At 37.1% G+C, this 22,241-nt stretch overlaps 1 protein-coding gene across 1 annotated transcript in view; it reads left to right on the top strand.

Annotated features, from left to right (window-relative positions):
* CSMD3 (CUB and Sushi multiple domains 3) overlaps nucleotides 1-22,241 on the top strand; it is an 853,424-nt gene that overhangs the window by 730,571 nt on the left and 100,612 nt on the right. Inside the window, exons 48-50 of the mRNA XM_075213978.1 lie at nucleotides 12,350-12,538; nucleotides 12,661-12,807; nucleotides 21,249-21,437. Coding sequence (XP_075070079.1) covers nucleotides 12,350-12,538; nucleotides 12,661-12,807; nucleotides 21,249-21,437 — 525 coding nt within the window. The remainder of the gene's footprint in view (nucleotides 1-12,349; nucleotides 12,539-12,660; nucleotides 12,808-21,248; nucleotides 21,438-22,241) is intronic.

Raw genomic sequence — 22,241 nt, 5'->3', positions numbered from 1 at the left:
ATTTGGCTTGCTATAACAGCACTGGCCCTGCCCTGCCCTGTGAATGAATCAACCAATCCACAAAGTGCATTTCTGCAAAGCAGGGTTGCCAAGCTGTCAGTCATACTTTATCTGTCTTGCAAGAGAGCACTCCTGCAATTTTGTGTTTATTAATCAGCTTAGTAGCACACAGCTTTTATATATAAAAAGTCACATAATGTCTTCAATTGCTCTTTAGCATTTCAGAGGATTAACAAACAAATAAGGGCATTTTTTCATCCAGAATTTACACTTATGTAAAATCAAGATAAAATTGTTTGAGAGTACATTTGCATTGCTAAAATATTTCTTTTTCATTATTCTCTGTGTGTTTATTTAGATATTTCTTTAAATATGTATTTTTACAGCAAATTTAAATGAATATTTTCTCTATTAATTTATATAGATTGTTATTATTATTCTCCTTTAAATTCATCGTAAGTTTCATAGTTGTATGAGTGTAATGTAATCCATAAGTATATAGTGATGTAACTCAAAAGCAAACAAATAAGGGGATATGAAGATAATAAACAAATATCTCTCACAGCAAGCATTTATCAGTGGGTAGTGGCAATAGAAACTGAAAACTACTTTTTTAATTAAAAAAATCATCACAATTAGAAGTTAGTTTTTCCCAGTCTGTCAATGAGTATCTGTCAAGCGGGGTAATGTTAGCACATCTCTGGTGAAGTTAATTAACGGAACATTTACAAGTTATTAGTATGAAAAGCAAAGTGGAAGCTCTGCAGAAGTATAACTGTGAGGTCATGCATTATACAAGTGTACAGGTCCTGATTCAAAAGGAATGTATATGCCGATAAGTGACGTATTTTGCACTAAATTGCTCTGTGCATGTCCAGAACCAAACTTTACACCAGAGAATGCAACTGTATGCAATTCATCTTCGAGCGCAAAGGACACTTCCGACAGCTTACAATTGCTTGGTTGGAACTGGGAGGGGAAGGGGCGTATGCACATGGTCAATGCAGAGTAAGGGTGCGCCCAGGTGAAGTACACGCAGGAGCATCCAATTCAAGCTTTGGGCATCTCTAAGGTATGTGATTTTCTGTCATATCCCTTGCACCAGCTACAGGTCTGGTGTAAGTGCCGATTGATAGTGATGACGGTCACATGCTAGAACATGTGTTTGCAATCAAGAGCAAGGGTTAAAATGCATTTTATGTACAGTAGTCATTAGTAACATCATGATAAATGTATTTCATGGGAAGAAAATGACTTTTTTATTATTTTAAAATGTTTTTTCATTAATGAGTGTATTATTTACAGGGGACAATAATTGAAATCTTTTATTTCCCTGTGCGTTCAGCTGGGATTTTATACTCTATATATATATATTGCAGTATATTGTGTCTATCTTAATAAGGCATGTGCCGTGTAAGTGGGGGCGTACCTAGATCCTTCAGATCCTTGTAGTTAGATACAGTTGTGCGTATGCCCGGACCGTACATCTTTTTTTAAAAAAACACACACAACACATTCCTTTTGCGCACCTTAATGAATCAGGCTCAATGTGTTCATTTACTTTAAGAAAAATAATCAACTTATATGTTTCCCTGCCTCTTTTAGTAGTAATATGCTACTAGAATAATGAATGTTAACAGGCGTGAAGTTTGCTGTTACTACAGCATTGCCCGATATAGCATCATCTCGGGCCTGCACTCTGCACTGAAAACAACAGTTATGCCTCTTTTGAGCATGGGGCACTGTGCTCTTTACAGTGGGTGTGGGAGGGGGGGCACCCAATGTAATACTTCCAACCATACACAAATCCAAGGATATCTCAAGATACTTTTCAATTAGAATCTAGGGTAAATGTATCAAGCTGAGAGTTTTCCGGCGGGTTTGAAAGAAGTGGAAATGTTGCCTATAGCAACCAATCAGATTCTAGCTATCATTTTGTAGAATGTACTAAATAAATGATAGCTAGAATCTGATTGGCTTTTCAAACCCGCCGGAAAACTCTCAGCTTAGATACATTTACCCCTACGTGTAAGTTCTGCCTACACGTGTCACACATTCATTTAGGTTTAATACAAAGACTATGACATGTCAGTCATCACTATTTTAGTCAGCACTTACACCTGCCCTGTAGCTGGTGCAAGTGACACGGCTGAAACCAGGAGCACCCTAGTGAGGAACCCAGGATTGGAGTCGCCTGCATCTGCATCGGCGTGTCCTTACTGCACATGGCCAATGTTAATCCACCTCTTTCCTCCCCATAAGTATCATTTGTGTTCAGAATGATTCCATGAAAGTGCATTCATTGGCGTACGGTCCATTTGAGGGCATGCGCAGAGCATTCTCATACAGGAATTGGCACACAAACAGGCTTACGACCGAACGTGGATCAGGTCCACAGTGTTAAATTGAGCCTAAGGTCTAAATAATGGTAAATATTCTGGAAACAACATAATTATGTCTAGTTTGTTGATGTTATTCTCAGCAGTGGCGGAACTACCATTGGTGCAGCAGGTGCAGTGCACCGGGGTCCATGGAGATAATGGGGGCCACTACAAATGCAGAGAGTCGGGGGACCCTGGTTCCCTCCTCCCTGCCTACTTGCACCGGGGCCCACCGCTTACTAATTCCGCCTCTTATTCTGAGATTTTAATTATTTTACATATAATGAGAAATGTGTATCTACTTTTGTGATTGGTTTTACATCTGTTATGTGCTTTATATATTTTGTATGTTCATGACAACAAAGTGTAGTGAAATATAAGGCTGTATGTGAAATAATTTGCGTCCTAATTTGACATATACTACGAGTCGAGAAGAGCTTCTATGGCAAAAGACCCTACATTTGGTCACTGAACTTCATGTTGATTTCTAATATCCTTATATGACAAAGTGAGGATGCAATTATTCCATATAATGCATGCATCTTTCTCAAAGAAATTCAACATTTTAATACACTCTATTTTTATTTGCTACATTTTATTTTGATATAAAATTATTAAATGAGAGAATTAGGGATTGTGCAGGCATTGGGATTTTACTTTATAGAACCACCTCTGAATTTATTGTGAGCACTGTAATCTCTGTCTGAGGAATAGAAGAATGAAGCAGAGAAGCAGTCAGTATTGTTTAAGCACAGTGTGTGATCAACCATAAAATATTTTGTTCCATTTGTCATTTATGAACACCATAATGAAATATATTATCTTTAATGACCAGTGATGTCAAAGAGGGATAAAAATGAGAGTATTTTTCACAGTTGTACACACCACAGTTGTTTTATTAAATTAATAAGGTAGACCGTTCCTGCTGAGAGAGATATCTTACCATTTTGATTGTACATGGGTGAAGATTCTGTTGGCTTTCTGTCTTGATGGCAAAATATTTAGGCATTGCTTTTGTGCGTTTGATTTTGAATATATCAGAGTGACATGTCATGAAAATCATACACAAATAGTAATAATGAACAAATACATGTACATATACCACACTGTAAGCTACAGTAAAATTTAATGTAGTCATCTCCTAATATTATTCAAATACCTCTTATTAAACTACTTGAAAAGCCAGATCTTTCCAATGTGGCGTGCCATAAAGTAGATATCGCTCTTGATGTTGAGTGGTCCTTTTAAATGCTTTTGCCACACTATGTTTGAGGAGCTTTTAATATTGGGTAAAGTTCACTTAGTTAAAATAAGAAACAGTATTTTTTTCCTAGTATGGACAATTCGCTTTACCAGTCAGTACTTCAGCAGTTCAAAACTGATCTGCTCTTTATGCTATGGTCTGTTTCACGCATGCTGAGCTATTGTCAGTGCTCCTGTAAATTGTATTGTTCATGCAAATGAGAATTTTACAAGGGTGAAGCATCAACATCTACTCAGCCTTTTCAAACAGGGACACATTTAGTACAGAGCAGCAGCATGAGACTTTTGAAGCCACTGAAGACCCTGGGAATTATGTCAATTTTTTATTTTAAGTATGTGAACTCTGCTCTATACTAAGGGTTAGATTTACTAAGCTGCGGGTTTGAAAAAGTGGGGATGTTGCCTATAGCAACCAATCAGATTTTAGCTGTCATTTTGTAGAAGGTACTAAATAAATGAAAGCTAGAATCTGATTGGTTGCTATAGGCAACATCCCCACTTTTTCAAACCCCCAGCTTAGTAAATCTAGTCCTAAATGTTAATTTTTGGATGAACTTGGCCTTTAAAAATATTGTTTGTCAATATGAAAATGGGAATATTTTTAGTTCAGAATGCCAGAGAGAAAATCAAGTAATGATACGATGCTCCTCAGTGATTAAGTAGTACAAGAGGCATGATCACATTTTTAAATCTCATTTTGTATATTTTAGGCACAAGACTACAAATGATGAAAAAAATAAAAAAGATTATCTGGAAAAACCTAAACTAAGCAATCGTGATAATGGATCCCGTACTTGTACAGACATTGACCATGAGCAAATCAAAAGAGATTAACATTCAGGGCAGTTCACGTCAACCATGGGTCATTAATGCAGAATTACTTACACAAGTATAAGGAGAAATTAGAATCTATGGAGCCACTTTTATATTAGTTATTTTATATCTGAGCAGATTTTTGCAGTTAATTCTCCAGAATGCAGTTTTTGTTCCTTTTGTGCATTTATTTTTAAATACTTTAGTGTAATAGCCACTGGGTAAACGCAAAAGAAACTGTTTAGAAAGATTTTATACGTATTGTGCAAATTAACTGTTTTATAACTTTTATATGTTTTATTTTTTTTGTCTGAGTGAATCTAACATGGTTATTAGAGGATGCTATAAACCAACGTTAATGGAAGTTTTTATTGCATCTTTAGTTCCATATACAGCTAAATGCACTCTTTGCGCTAAAACAAGTTCATTTTGTTAACTGATAACAAAAGCACTGAGGCTTCACATAAAAACGAATTGGACGTATGCAGTAGGAATACTTATTAATTCTGGATAAACTGGATAGAATATGTGTACTTGGAAGCTTATATAGAAATGCAAAAATTTTACCAGATTTTAAAATTCAATTCTCTTTGTAAACATTGGGGCATTGGAAAATAAGGGAGTAATTATAGCATAGCAGTCCAGGTAACCACTAAGGTGCCCAAAATCACGTGCATTTAAGGGCCCCCTTTGTATTGCTTTATATTGGCTTATTTCGGGGGAACAACCAGATTTGGCAGCTACTAAGGACCTAGTATAGAACATACTTGCCAACCTTATGTTGGCTGGGCCGGGGAGATCTTGGAGGGCACGAGGGGTGTATGGGTGGAGGGAGTGGGACTTCACGAATTGCGTTAGTTTGGCCCTGCTCCCTGTGACGTAATGCCTGGTTTGGGTCTTTTTACAGTGATAAAAAGTGCCAAAATGATGCGGAATCGTGAAGCCCCGCCCCCTCCACCTGTACATGCTGGCTCTAAGTTAGTGAATTGGGCAGATGTGGGAGAATTACCAGCTCTCCGGGAGACCTACCTGAAATTCGGGAACCTGCCGGATATTCCAGGAGAGTTGGCATGTATTGTGTAGAATACACCATACATAATAAGAGATCTCACCACATAAATGTATTATTTTTTAATACAATGTATGGAACTTGACACAGGCTGCGGTCCTCCCTGATCTATGTGTAAGAACCTCCTGGTAACCTGTCATGTGTTATCTTCAGACTCGTACTGATCAAGTGCTGGGTATGATCCGACATGCATGGTTGCCAATTGTGCACCCTGGGTTCAGATGTGGTCTTAGATGCAATGTTATGAGAGTATGAGTTCTAGATTATTTTATTTGGACCTATCCAGGGATTGAGGTGATATAATAAGAATGCACTGTGGTGAGCAAGGTATGTGCTATCTAGATTATCGGGTGAGACTGCTATATGCAGTAGCTACTAAAAATCCCCTTAGTTGGTTGTACAAATCAGTCTTAAAAATTTAGATATTTTCTACCTAGTTTCTTTTACTGGATTGTAGGCTCAAACTGAACCTGACATTCGGCAAGTGCATTGAAATATTTTATAGTCATATACAAAAAAATTAAGAACACAATAAGAGCAATTTGTACAACAGATGCTTTGACATGCAAAATGAACAATAAAGTTTGTTCAAATAAACCTTGTGTCCCAGTAGGCAACAGGATAATTGTATGAATATAAGGTTCTTTAATTAATGTTAATAGAACAATTTCTCTCTTGTGCGTTGACGTATGGTCTCCTTTGGTTTGAAGTGGCAGGTGTTTCTGCCAGAATAAATCGTGCAGTCCAATCGTGTATCATATCGGCCGGAGAGATATTAATTACACACAGAGGTAGGGTGTAGTATCTGCCCTGAGTTTATCAAGACTCAGAGATGGAAAAAGTGAGAGAGAGAACCAGACATTACAGGCACTTCGGGGCTGGTTCATCTTCAAACACAATGTTAGTGCGATTTGCGTTTAAAAAACTTACACGTAACTTGTACGCACGTCCACCGGTATGGAAATACAGGCAGATCTCAAGATATGTTGCCCTTTGAATCTGGGTACAAGTACTCTCTGGCTATACGTTACTTGCCGTATGTAGATAGAAAGTACGCAGTGAAGGATAGGCACATGCGTATGTGCAATATAAAGTCCCATCAGAGCACATGCAAAAAAGAAAATATTTAAGAAATTACTTTTAAAACTATAATCATTAATATTATTTTTTTTTATACGAAATAAAAATATATTTATTTCTCTTTTTACTTTAAATACATAAATCCAGTTGCTCTTAATGTGTACTGTACATAAAATGCATTTTTATTCCTCTTGCAAACACATGTTCTGTCGGGCATACATTTAGTCATCACTATCAGTCGGCACTTACACCTGCAAATGATACAGCTAAAAAACACATACCTTGGAGATGTCCTGAACTTGCATCAGCTGCATCTGCATAGGAATGTCCTGGGCATGACCTTACTGTACATTGCCTACATCCGTCCTGCCCTTCAGACCCCATTCCACGCAAATGGACCTACATCTGAAGATGAAACAGGCTCTTCATGGGTGATCCTCTCACAAATCTGCATCTAAGATTACGTTTCTCACAATTCCATTGAGGTGCAAGGAATTCCCACAATCTATGCTGCCTCCTGGTCTATTATAGACTACCCATCGGAGGAAGCATAGTTTAAATAGCAACTTATATAGTTGACAACTCTGTTATTTCCAGGGACAGTCCCAGGTTATAAATATTTGTCCTTAAATTTGATGATGTTGGAAATGTCTCTGATTATTAGTACTTTTCTGCATATTAGATGCAGTTCTTATCCAGTGATTGTTAATTTCTAGGCTTTAGCTGTTAATTTTTAGTGACCAAAAATGTGCACCATTATGACATTCAGCAAACATTACATGATGGGGTTGTGGTGCTCTGAGGTCCAATTATCGCATGTAACTTGCTAAGATGCACCAGCTCACCAGCAAATTGTGCCTGGAAAATATATTATTATAGCCGCTATGTTCACAAAAAGGCATGACAGCTGGATGTCAGGCCGACAGGGACCTCACAGGAGGTAGGGAATAAGTTGTTGTATAGAGTAATACAGTTATATGGAAATACTCTACATCAACATTGTTAGCGATATTTCTTAAGTAGTCAGTGATCAGATAAGATATATCATATTGGCGAAGAGATATTAATTACACACTCAGGTAGCGTGTAGTATATGCTCTGAATTTATTAAGACAAATAATAACCTTTTTATAACGTTTCATTCACATTTTAGCACTGCGCGAGTGTGAATTACAAAATGCAGCATCAACAAATATTACAAAGAACAAACAATGATATACATGTCCTGGGAAACTGGACATAACTGTTACAAATCATAGTTGTAGTTCTTGCATGTCCTTGAAACTTGTTAATAAAACTAAAGCCTATTGTGACTTGCGAAGCCCTGAACAACCAAGTTAACTATTTTAGCATTTAAGAGTCATCAATGGAACTTCAAAAATGCAGTTTTGTGATGTCATTTACCAGTTTTTAAATATTAAAGAATAGCCTGAGGATGGTTTACACCAACCCAACGTTGAGTAAAAAACAAGCATGTGCCTAGCTTGTACTAGCCTAGTCCACACGCATTAGGAAACATCCACAATTTCCCAGCTTCTCTCATCTATAGATGAAATGATTGAGTGTTTGAAGATTGAACAGCATGGTTTGCATGTCATGGCAACCAATCAGAAGAGACACAGAGAACGCACAGGGTCAGATCCATTAAGGCTTGCAAAATGAAAGTAATTAGCTCTTTTTTAAATAAAAACGCAGGTGAAACATCTACACGCCTGTCCATATTCAACAAGGAGTGGATGTGAAAAAACGTGTGGTGATGAACACGGGTGTAGGTTTGCTCTGCTCCACTAGACAGGACACTGCAGGATATGGCTAATACCTATGAAGAATATAAGCTCACAAAAGAAAGCACAGAAAATAAAAACCTATTCAATTAATGTCGCCTGTTAATAATATAGGGAAAGTTAAGCAAAAGTAAGTAAGTAAGGCAAAACCATGTTGCATTGGAGGGGAAGGTAAATTTAAATGTGATGGCAGATTTATATTTGATGTAAAGCATGTCCTAGATCAACTTTACATTTCAGTGTACAAATAAGCTATCAAGTATTTGTGTGCTGCATGAAAAAAAAGACAGTATTTTCCTTATGTGCAAAATAATAAACTCATTTGCACCCCTTGCATAGCAACATGGTTTTGTCCAGAAAACTTAAGTAAGAAAACTCAATTTTTTGCTTAACTTTTCTCGATGAATCAGGCTCATAGTCATTAATGACAAAACATTAAAAAAAAGTTGTTTTTTAATTTTATTTTTTCCAATTAAAAACATATTTTAGGATGGAATTAATGTATATTAATGTACATAAAATACATTTTGACAATAACTCTTGATTGCAAACACATGTTATAGCAGGCATACTCAGCTGTCATCACTAGAAATCAGCACTTAAAGTAGACCTAAAGGTGGAGCAAGGGATACGGCTGAAAAACAAGTACCTGAGATACGCCCAGAACTTGAATTGGCTGCTGCTGCATGCGCTTGAGCTTGGCACACCCTTACTGTACATTGTCCAAGGGACCCTTCCCCAACCTATTCCCTCCCTGGAATCGTAAGCTTTCGTAAGTGTCCTTTGCTTGAAGATTAATTGGAAGTTGCTGCGTTCTGTGTCATATGGTTTTGTTCAGGTCATGCGCAGAGTAATTATGTGCATTAATGAATCAGGCCATAGTGTCTCCGCTGATTGTTCTGCATGGTGCAGTGGGCAGACCCTGTTGGAGCTCCTGTGGTGCAATCTTCCCGCACTGGGAGAATGTCTGTCATAAACAATCACTATAGCGGGAGTTGATGCAAAATAAAATGGCAAAATAAAAATGCTGGGCAGGAATAATTTCCGCTCCTGATCAATGAATCAGGTATTTCGGTATCCATTGGGCAGAGGAAGCCCCGTATAGGTTTCCCCAAAAAGTATTGGCTCTTATTATGATTCAGCCTAGATAAAAATTATTATTCATCCAGGCTGATTAATTCCCTTTCATTTTAAACCACATTATCTATCTTTTATATTGAGCTTCTTTCTCAGTTAATCCTGCAGGGTGACATGAGATGGAACCACATTCAACGATCACATTCATTATCCCACAGAGATTTGAAGCTCAGTTTGAGCCAAATAGTAGAAAATGATCTTATCAAAGCAGATTTATAAACATCCCTTTAAAGTTTATTTCTGTGCTATGCTACATTACTTATCTGTTTCCTCCATCACTTATAACATCATTAGACCAGTAGTTTAAGAATGAATGTCAACCATAATAGTGTACTACTCAGGTCTACTATTAGTTGTGACCAAATCATTACACTACCTCAGGCTAGGAGTTGAAAAGCTTGACGTGTCACATAAGAGACATAACAAAATCAATTATTATCCACTTATATATGACATTATATTCTAGTACTGGATTAAACATTGATATGATATCTGTTAATGTTTGTCATGTTCTTTCATTGGCTTGATCAGTTTGAACCAAATAATATTGAGGTGGACACTGGAATATTGAGATATGTTACTTAGCTGATCTTCACCTTAAGTAATATTTAGCAATTATGTGGGAATTCATCTTTCAGTGGAAACTTTTAATATAAGCAGCAGAGGACATTAAGTTTTATTACAGTTGTTAGCAGATCACAGGGCTAACAAGAAAGCATTTAAGTTACAGAAACAATGATGTTGCACTCTTCATAGCAGAGTAGTTAAGAATACTGGAATCACTCAAAAACACATAGCAACCAATCATATTCTAGCTACCTATCTTGTACATTCTATAACAGTGATAATTATTCTGATACTCTCCAGGGGCTAAATGGATGGCCCTCTAACCTTCAAAAGGTTACCTTTAGCCTAAGTAAGAAGTAAAAACAATACATTTAATGAAAAAAGAGACACCTATCTGTAATAAAATATCAGCAGGCAGTTTAAATATGTGTTTCAGGCTGTGACGATTATGTAGTTTATCTAAAGACTGTTTGTTATTTTCTGTTGAATTCATGTGTGACAATGTGATCATTTTATGTAACCTTGTAATGTAATCTCAACGTGTGCTTTGCTAAATGACATGAGTCTGAAACATATTCAAGTGTCAATATATGTTGAAATTAGCCAGACCAAGGATAGATAAGGATCTTGGAGAAGTTTGAATCCCAAAGTTATAAACCATGTAGCAAAACAGAAGGAGCAGAGGTGAGAACTCATGGCCCTGTGAACATTCCGATCTCAGGACATCACTAGCTCACTTTGAAAGCCATTTGGGAGATCAATCTGTCTTTATTGACAGCTAAATTCCAAAGATGGTGGGGTGAAGGCTATGTGAATAAAGGGTTATTATTATCATTTATTTGTTGAGCGCCACAGGGTTTTTGCAGCGCCTTACATAATACGAACAGTAGACCATACAGGGTAAAACATCACAGAACAATAAACACTAAGTACCAATGCTTCGGAAACTCCGGGCAGACATATGGAGTGAGGGCGGAGCAGAAGAGTCGGTAAGAAGACAGGAGGGGAGAGGGGCCCTGCTCATACGAGCTTACATCCTAAACAGGCACGAAGGGAGGCAGTGATGCAATGGAGAAAAAGGGACCAGGGGAGAGGAGGGAGAACAAGCAGAGTGGATGAGGGGTTAAGTGGATGGTTGGTAGGCTTTCAGGAACAGGTGAGTTCTGAGTGCCCATATGAAGGAGCACAGATTGGGAGCGAGACGGATGGAGCGAGGGAGGTCATTCCAGTGCAGGGGGGCAGCTCGGGAAAAGTCTTGGACTCGGGAGTGGGAAGAGGTAAAGAGAGTGGAGGAGAGGCGACGGTCGTTTAAAGGGTTTAATATCTTCTGCTTTGGACATCAGATTGTGCATTTTCATGAGGGAGTTTATTAAGACTGAAATGTCCTATTTTTCTCAATTGTGTTCTCTTACACATCAGGCCTTAACTAGTAAGTAGTAACTTTGATTTTATTTCCTATTTTATTTTCTGAAACTCATTTGTGTAACATATTGTATGTCTTGTTATTAATTTTTGTAATTAAACCTTGGAAACATTTTTCAGATTAAATAAATTTAATCTAGTGTATTCTCCGTGATTCTTTGTGAACTTACAAAGCGCAGGGAGGTTCTTGTAACATGTGTATGTTATTTAAGTGTGAAACTTTAACAAGTAGTTTTGGTGAATGTAAGGACATCATAATAAATCCTTTGTGGTTGCCGAAAAGGTGTATTCATTGCTAAGTGACTAAGGTGACGCCAGTCACGGCCAGCTGTTCAGATTGCTGTATCTGGGACAGGCTGGGCGTTTGTGACACAGGCTATAACAAACAAAACTTAGAATAAAGCATGAAGGAGGTATGGGCCACAGGTGCAGCTACGGAGGCCTGCAATGGGCCCTAGGGCCACCTGTTGCCCGTCACTGTTCTAGAAAATGATAGCTAGAATCTGATTGGATACTATGGTGATCACCTCAAGGAGGAAGTGGGATAACAAACTAACTGGTGCTATTTGGTAAGCCAAATAAGTAAAAAGTTATGGCACAAACATAGATAAAATGCACATAAGGAAGACATAAGGATAAAGCAGTGTATTTAGAAAAAAGTTGTCAGAAGCTACAGTAAGTACATGCCATTATATTGAAGTCCCCTGAAGGTGGAAGCACCTCTTAAATTTATTATTGCTCATTCTAATAATACAATGTAAAACTGTGAAACAGCTGCAGCGTGAGATAAACCTTTTCCCTTATAAATGCTGAATATTCTTTGTCCTTTACAGTGCTATGCCCAGCCAATGAAATGCGCCTGGACTCGACAGGTATCATACTAAGTCCCGGCTATCCTGACAGCTACCCAAACCTTCAGATGTGCGCGTGGAGCATTAGTGTGGAAAAAGGATACAATATAACCATAATCTTTGAATTCTTTCATACTGAAAAGGAGTTTGACGTGCTTGAAGCTTTTGACGGTAACAAAACAATATGTAATTGAATGTAATTTGATGCTTTTGTTCTTTTGATGACATTTTGTATAATGCACTCGGATCTGCATGTTTTCCGTATGCTAATCTGCAATTTTCAATTGGAACAGGGCCAAACAGTCACTATCCACTGCTTATTTCCTTAAGTGGGGATTATACATCTACCTTTAATATAACCAGCAGTGGACATGAAGCCTTTTTACGGTGGTCGGCAGATCATGGAACCAACAAGAAAGGATTCAGAATACGCTATATAGGTAGGCTGTTTTTAACACTACTATGATATACTTATTTAATATGATAGCATTGGTGCTGTATGATTTGTAAATAAGTAAATAGCTAATTTGTGATATTCATGATCTACTTCTATAGTAGTTTACCAATTTTAGTATATTTCAGTGAAACCCTAGGAGTTGAAGGTGTCTATTTATTAAGAACTCCACCCTGATAAGTAGGGGCCTGATTCATTACTGATCTTATCTGCCGTTTTTGGCTTATCTTAAGCAAATCCACTCTGTGCATGATCAGAAAAGGGAGATAAGAAGCAAACTCGACTGCGTAAGTGAAAAATTTCTTAAGTTAAGATGAAAATTTATCTTAACTTCACTCTTTTCTCCCCATTTCTTCTTAAAAATAAGCATCTTTACTTTTGCACAAGATAAGATCATTAATGAATCAGGCCCTAGATTCTCTATCGCTGCGGTAATATTTTACTTTGCAGTTTATTACGAAAATGACAGCTCCCTATTGATGCTGCGGAGCCAGTCCTAGGACCCTCTGTACATGGGGGATCGGGAATACAACCTGAGAGGGCTGGACTTGGGTTTCCAGTTCCTGGTTGTACAAAGAAGAAATATTACCATTAAAAGGAAAAATAAAATAAATAATGAATAAATAAATAAATAATAAAACATTTCTTTTCCTGCAGTCACCCCCTGCTAGCAGTCAGAGGACATCAGCAGTACTTGTACCTCTGTTGTCCTCTGATTTTTAAGCAATTTGGTCTAAAGTCTATTGCTTAAAGGTCTACTAAGCCACAACTAGCAGCTGCTGTATATAAAAGAGTTGCAAATAACACACATTGATTTGTTTTGCAGCTGAGTTTAAGCTATTGTCTTCCGTTGCACACTTGCCAGTTGTGCCGAGGTAGAAATACCACCATGACTAAGATTGCAACTTTGGGAGTTATGTAGAGTTGACTGTAATTTACAATTAAATGCAACTGTGAATTGCACCCTGTATTTTACTTTGTATTCCAAACATATTCTAATATACATGTGGCTTGGAATAGTGCGCAAAATACGTACAATTATCATTAAGTCAGATTTTACACCAGGGGGATAGTCGAGGCAACAGATACAGCTCTTGGAGGCATATGTTCGGCTACTTTCCCCCCCAGCATAGTAAGTAATGAGTGTTAACACACCCTTACTACACTACGCCTGAGTGCCATTGCCTCCCACTTTCCGTCTCTAAGCGTAGAGAACCGCATGAGGAAGATACGTCTCAGTCTGAGAGCAGCCCGAGACATAGGTTTTTCTACATACGCAGTTGTAAAAAGCGTTTTTTATGTCTGACTATACCTGGGGTCTTTCATCTCTAATATTTTAGTAGTGCAGATAAGTACTTTAAAGTTTTACACATATGGTTGGGAATGTTATTAGTAGCTTTGCTGTATAAGGCAATCTGTATTTTAGGTTTGGCGTTCCTTTAATAATGGATTGTAACCTCTGTACCGTTTTTCTATTAATTCTAGTCCACTGAAGGTACTGTGCTATTGCTGTTACTTATGTTGGAAGGTAAAGCTTAGGAAGGAAAAGCAATATGGTAATTTACCTTTAGTGGCAGAGCTACCGCCACTCCAGGGAAAATGGTCAACCGTGCATTACCATGCCCCATAGCAAAATTTGGGTAGGGATCCGGCACAGACGTTCCCAGTCTACTAGACTTCTTTCTGGGCATGTGCTTTGCTATTTGGAGAGTATAGTGGGAGGCCTCGGGGAGGAGGGGGGGAGGAGGATGCACGGGTCTCAGAGGGGGGTGAGTAATCTGCCACTGCCAGGCCCCCTGACCTCCTGGCCCTGTACCAGCCAGCTACACCCACATAGTTCGGCCCTTGCTATGGCCTCTGCAGGACCTGTTAGTGAGGAGAACCCAGCAACACATGTGCAGTAAAACCCCTTTTGGCTCATAAGAAGGCTCTATTCCCAAATCATCATCATCACCATTTATTTATATAGCGCCACTGATTCCGCAGCGCTGTACAGAGAACTCACTCACATCAGTCCCTGCCCCATTGAAGCTTACAGTTTAAATTCCCTAACACACACAGACAGAGACTAGGGTCAATTTTGATAATAGCCAATTAACCTACTAGTATGTTTTTGGAGTGTGGGAGGAAACCGGAGCACCCGGAGGAAACCCTCACAAACATGGGGAGAACATACAAACTCCTCACAGATAAGGCCATGGATGGGAATTGAACTCATGACCCCAGCCCTGTGAGGCAGAAGTGCTAACCACTTAGCCACCATGCTGCCCGACAAATGGGGCACTGTCACTGTACATACGGTCCTGTGCATGTTCAGAGGAACAGCACAGATTCTTTGGATGTAATTATGGGGCCCAGTGATGCTGTGTTCCATCCCTGCTTAAATTAATATTAATAAAGTAGATATGCAGATAAGTAAGTTAAGGTACTATAAGAGGAGGAATTATCCAGAATGGAATCATACACAAAAAATAAAATCCCCCTGTACACTCCAGTGAAAGAGTATAAATGTTATTATTCTATTCTAAACATGTGAAAAGCAAAGTTGTAGCTATGGTCAAAATTGTGCTGCATTGATTACATTTATTGGTTTTTCATCGCTGTGGATGCAGAAAGAACTTTGCGTTTAAAACATTACTGTTGAGGCTCCTATTGCATCTGGAAAAGTCATGAAGTGTTACTATGATAACATACTATCATTATGTACTATCACTTGCCAAGGGATAATAGATGGAAATAATAACCAAATAATTGTAAATAAACATCTAAAGACTAAAATTATCTAAAATATATGCTAATGAATGCAGTCAGTATAGACATATAGTACATATGTACATTATTTACAGAAATTACTTACTCAAATCATGCAGAATGCAAAGTTGGTAATTATCTATAATTGCCACTTGTGGTATTTCTGCCGTATTGCCGCTCTGAATTGTTTGGGCAGACTGCCAGCGAGATTCCAGCTCTATAAATGTAGCTTATCAGTTTGTTTAATAGTGTGGGATATAGGACGCCTTTTCTAAATAAATAGCCAAAAGTAATTTAGTGATAAAATATGTTAAAGTGGAACCAAACCCAAAGAAATATCTTGACGAGGAGAGAGAGCTGTAATGTTTTGTCTCTTTTTGGATGTGAGACTTGGTCTGGATAATTAGGAAATAACTTGCAAATTGCTTAGTGGGCAGTGACATAGTTCTGTGAACCAGTCCAACATCTTTTGTCTGTTCACATGGCACACATTTTAGAAAGTAGTATTCAATTGACGGCGGGATCGCCGAAAATCCCGCGCTCTAAAAATATTACCGTTATTATGGTAATCCTGCACGGGAAAACCGATAATATGGTAATTTACTCGCTGGATGTAATTTACAGAAGTGCTAAACGTGTTCCTCCCATATTGTTCATTCCATTGCGTTGTTTTGGTCTAATGCACCTGGTTTTAGTTACCCCACACCGCTCAGTTTGCAGGGTGCAATATTTAGCATCTTCTGATGGGCGGGACAGGGCAGATTTTCTAGGTTTTTGATAGTTAGTTATGTACCCACATGCAATAACTGGGACAAAATTATTTAAATGTGATCCAAGGAGTGGATAAGGTAGATTTAGGGGAGGACGAGGTTTCTGTGGGGGTGGCTTATCCTTCTTCTCCTCGCAAAACATGTTCACGAATTTCCTGAACTTGTGGAAACCAGTCCTAAAATTTTATTAGGACCTCTTTTGTACCTTCCAGGAGAACTGGAAAGTGGAGGCTACTAATGTAAACAGTGTCATAAATAAGGCTACACTGGGCAGAATTGTAGGAGAAAAACTGAAATAATTACATTAATGTCCTAAAATTGTTGTATAGTAGGATGAACTTTGAATAATTTTTTATCCTTTTCACCATGTTTATTTAAAGCCAGACCCACAATACCACCAAAGATGGTGGTGACTCATTTTCTAGGTGCAGTGCCCAGAGACCAGAATGTGGGCGAGCATCTATGTATGGGTGAGACGAACAAGTAGGCACAAATAAAAACTTTTAGGGGTAAATTTACTAAACTGCGGGTTCGAAAAAGTGAAGATGTTGACTATAGCAACCAATCAGATTCTAGCTGTCATTTTGTAGAATGTAAATGATAACTAGAATCTGATTGGCTGCTATAGGCAACATCTCCTCTTTTTCAATCTTGCAGTTTAGTAAATATACCCCTTAGTGCCAATAAGTTTTGCACCTTTGTAAATGAAGCTTATATTGTCTATTTACTATTGCTTATTAAAAAGCATTTTTAAAACATATGCTAAACACATGCTTTGTACTATCAAAATAGCATTGTCAACAATCACCATAGTAAAAAATTATTTTGCACTGACTCTTCCAAGAAATGAAAGCAAGAGAGAGATAATATCTGTGCAGGGCTAGGCAGCGGATTCCAATTAGGGATGTATCCAATCCAAGATTCTGTTTGGAATTAAGTCAATTCGTAAGAGTTTGTAGCAAGATTAGCTTTTTTTTCCATCTGCATTTAAATGTGTTTTGCTGTGTAGGACATAGAGCTATCATCTCCATGGGCTACATTAACATATAAGACTATATTAATTAGGCCAGTCCCACTTAATTGTATTATGCAAATTAGAGATATCATCAGTAGATTGTAGAAGAAACAAAATTAAATTGTAATATTGTTCCAGCAGCTGCTACTTTGAAATTGCACCAATTGCTTTATTATCGGTAAATACTGTATAATGTATATTGTAAATATACAGCTATAATATATGGTCCTATAGGTTCACCCAAAGTCTATATTATTTTGGTTTGATATAGATCCTTTAGTTAAAGGGACATTCCATCCACCATTTTTTTAATTAAGATAAGCAAATTAATAAATAATGATTTGCAAATTTTTGTTATTATTTGTTCTAGTGTTTCAGTTTGTAACTTCAGCTATAATAGTTATTTATTTCTAAAGCATTTTAAACTTTTTAAAAGGTTTATCCAACATCAGTGTTTCACAGATGGTGAATCAGTTTGTGAAGGCTGCATTGAAGAATTAGGAATTCAACCATTTTTTAATATGTCAACTTTTCTAGAAATTAGTCAATATGAATAACTTGAACAAATGCATATTTAAAAGAAGGCTTTTACTGTAAGCATGTCTTGTTAAAGAATCAATTCAGCACAAATAAAACTATAGAGCCAATATTGTTAACTGCCTCACAAATGGAAACAATTTTCCTTATGTCAATAGTCACCCATAGTCTGTTCTATTGTGGGAGGGAGGTAAGTTTTTAAGTAGTGTGTTACTGTTTTGTATTTTTTTTAGAATAGAGCAGAGCAGCTTTCATGGGCCATGGTAACTTTAACTGTACAACTTGCAAGAATTTTTGGTTATGCCTCTGCCCTGACTAGCAAACAAATGGAAATCATTTATATCTGAAACAGCATTAGCAAGTGCTTTATTTCCAAGGCAGACAGCATAAACATTTCGAACTATGATCTATAAATAATTATCAGTTGAGGATATGAATTAAAGCGATTTGTATGTAGCTCACTAAAGCTACACACTAGGGTACACACTAAAGAATTTTCCACCAACTTTTTATGCCGATAAATTTTACATGAGATCGATAGTCCAATCGCTCGGTCCATGGACTGCATACATACTAGCCTTGGTTTAGAAGATAAAGGGAAGACCGGACTTCCCTTTAGCGATTTTTTACAGCCATGTTGACGTGATCAATGATTGCAATTTCGTACACATCGGTCGGAACTACACAACGGAAATGAGATTGGAACGAAAATATTAAACGGTATGACCAACCAAATGAGGTGACAATCGTCCATTTGGGCAGACTTTCTACTATCCTGTCACTACACACACTGACCCGACTTTTGAGCGAGCGGTCGTATGTCGGCTGGTTGAGCCGATTATTGGACGAAAACCGTGTAGTGTGTACCTAGCTTAATTAAGCTTAAACTATGCAAAGGTAAATGAGAAAGACCGATTTATTGTGGATTGACCACTCTATTGTTATAACTCATAAAAATCTGAACTACAATTACCTCAACTTGCTATTTCACTTAACTCTTTCACACCTGCATGGCCAGAACCATTTTCATGCATTTGAACCTCAATGTTTAAGCATGTTATATTTTTGAACAGGGCAAATAGGGATTTCTTTTGGTAGTATATTGAAATAGATTGCTTATTATTATTTGTTTTACATGCATTAGATTAGGAAAACAAATATTTAAAAAAATACAGTTTACCATATTGCTTCCCGAAATTACTTTTACATACTTGGAGAAATCCCAGTACTTTATCCTTTATTCTCTGATGTATTTGACCCAGGTCTCCTGAGTATAACGATACCAAATAATTACCTAATATGCAGTATGATGCAGGAAAATTGGAGGTGTTGCCAATAACAACCAATTAGAATCTAGCTATCATTCTGTAGAATGTACTAGATAAATGATAGCTATAGTCTGATTGGTTGCTATGGGCTATGCCTACACTTTTCCTTATTAGAATCCTTTGTAGAGCTCTGATTTCATTAGGAGATCCCATCACAGAAGAAGGAGTTCCATGGGAAAATATCTCCAATGCTGCAATTTGAGGAATGGGATCATTAACTTTTTACAAAACAGAAATGTCTTTAAATTGTGTGATACATTTCTTATTTCATTTTGAGCAACAAAACAATTTTTACGCTATTTGTTATAATGTTATTTGCCGCATTTGATCCGTTTTTGGATACATCTGCTTGTTACTTTTCAAAGTTATTTAATGTCTGTCACAACATTTCAGAAGATTGTGGTCTCCAAGGAAACCAAAAATCCTCAAAATCCATCTACTGCACTTTATGGTTGACTTGTACAGACAATCTTCCATGTTAGAAAGTGGTTCTCTTCTCATGTAATTGGATTAATCTCGTGTGGGTTGAAGCAGAGATACTGCACAGATGTTGTACTATCATAATAACTAGACATCTGTAATAACAAGATGTGCATTTTCTTTTAAAGAGATGCAATATACTGTACTATTCTGAGTGAAAAATTAGACATATATATAAAAAAACAGCATATTTTATACTATAAACAGCACGCTAAGACTACTTTTTTATACTCCCTTGTTGCTATTGTGTTTTTCTAGTGGAAAGATTAATGTTTTTATATAACTATTCCTGTTGCTTTTATAGATTCAATAAATGTGTGATTTACACGGTCCTTTTTTCTGGCTTATTAGCTGCATGTAGAAGTATTATAATGTTTTGGATAATAAAAAATAAAAATAAATGTTCGTATGAGTGAAGGGTAATTTTATTTTTCACAGCTTAGTTTGCTATATGGGCATATTTAACAATAACCATTTTTTTTTGTCACGTTCATTTATTAAAAAATTTCTGCCAGAACGACAGTCACGATAAACGGCTGTCCTGGTGAACACTACAGTTTACCTATCTCGTCTATGGTCATTATCGCAAAGTGACCACCTTTGCGATAGTGACCGTAGGGGAGGTAAGGAAGCTGTGGTGTTGGATCCGAAGATCCCTCTATCGCAGTACTCTCCCTGTAGATGTCATTGGTTAATGCCATCTTTAGATGGCGAAAGCCATTGGGCACAAGTACTGAAAATCTTTTATAACAGTGGAACTGCAGCAGATATCTTCGATCCCCTAGTTATAAATCAATAGGATGCTTAAAAAAATTGGTTATTTAGGGGGATTTTAAGGAATTGTATAGTAAATTGACCCCCTAGTGTCCTATCTTCTTTGCCTATTTTATCCCCCTCCAAAACTGTATTTGTGTATATTATTTAGAAGAGATACAGCCTATAAGAAATGGTGCTGCGTGGATGGATCACTTGCGGAATACACATCAATCTGTTAATTTGGTTGGAAGATGACCAAATACACAAACTGATAGGGGTCACGTGCCTGTTACTTTAACCTACATGGTAAATTATATACAATAAATATAATATACAAGCACTTGTAAAAGGATATATTATGGTTATATTAGAAGGATATATTATTGTCAATAACATATTGTAGACTGTGTACTGTATTTTTATCGTATTATATTATGCATACCTTATTAGATGTATACACTCCTCTATATAATATCTGTATAAATAAGACTAGCGCTTCAAATATAATCTTATTGCCCTGGTAACCATAAATTGCTCCCGTATGTAACTATGTAAAAAAGACAAAACAATGTCTAAAACTATGTAAAAAATACAAAACAATGGGCACTCGCGGGTCTTACACTTTTTAAGACTCAGAAGCAAGTGATTTGGCTCCTGGAAGCGTGACTGTCCAGAGCTTGGATTTAATTCTCTCCTTTGAAGACCATTATTGTCCTGCATTATGTTGCTTTTAAAGAAGAGACTGGTTCTAGTATTAAATTCATTTAATTATTTTATCTGAATTTTACAGCTCAATACTGCAGTACCCCAGAGTCCCCTCCACATGGATTCATTGTTAGTCAAACAGGTGGACAGCTGAACAGTATGGTTCGCTGGGCTTGTGATCGAGGATTCAGACTCATTGGAAAAAGCACGGCTGTGTGTAAAAAGGCTCCGTATGGCTATTATTCCTGGGATGCACCCGTACCGGCATGTCAAGGTAAATTTAATTTTGCATTTAAAAAGCTTTAAAAACTAGTGAGTCATATGTAATCAAGGCAATTCTGCAAATTAAAATATGTCATTAGTGTGTGATAACTGAAATGACTATGGAATGTATAAACCTGCTTGACTGTCTTTCAGCCACGTGTAAAATATTTAATGAAAAGCAGAAGTGTTTTCAAGTTATGTGATCTGTAAATATATGCTAAATGAACCAGCTACATATTGACATGGGTCATCCCACTTGTTTTAGTGTAATTGTTCGTACTTATATGTATTCCAATTTTGATTATTGTGTAGAGTTGCAGAATATGACGGGACTTTAGAAAGAGTGGTTAATAATAATATGTCATTTTATTTTATTTGCATTGAAAGATCGTCTGGAAATGAAGTGCTTTTTGTCACCTTTTTCATGTGTTTGATTTAAATCACATTTCAAATAAAATAAACTGAACAGTCCCCATTGATTAAAAAAATCCATACATTTTTATGAGTTCCTGGACTGACTGCTATGGTACATATAAAGGATTATTATATGGTGTTCTCTTAATAAGCTACACCATATTGAAGCTTAACCAATCTTTATCCTTCATATGAAACAGCGATGTTGGCTTTTTTCAGTATGGAAAACAAGGTGACATAAACTTGCAAATTGGATAAAGCTAAACATCCGATTTGCCAGCGGTGCACACTTTGCCTAAAATTCTAAATACTTCATTAATTCCTATGGGAGTGCTGGGAATTCTGCAACACCGCTGAGTCTTGATTTGATGTAGGGCACCCAAGTAAAAAAAGAAAGAAA

This window comes from Mixophyes fleayi, chromosome 5, assembly GCF_038048845.1.
Source record: "Mixophyes fleayi isolate aMixFle1 chromosome 5, aMixFle1.hap1, whole genome shotgun sequence".
NCBI classification, from domain to species: domain Eukaryota; kingdom Metazoa; phylum Chordata; class Amphibia; order Anura; family Limnodynastidae; genus Mixophyes; species Mixophyes fleayi.
This window is presented reverse-complemented; position numbering and strand designations above follow the sequence as displayed.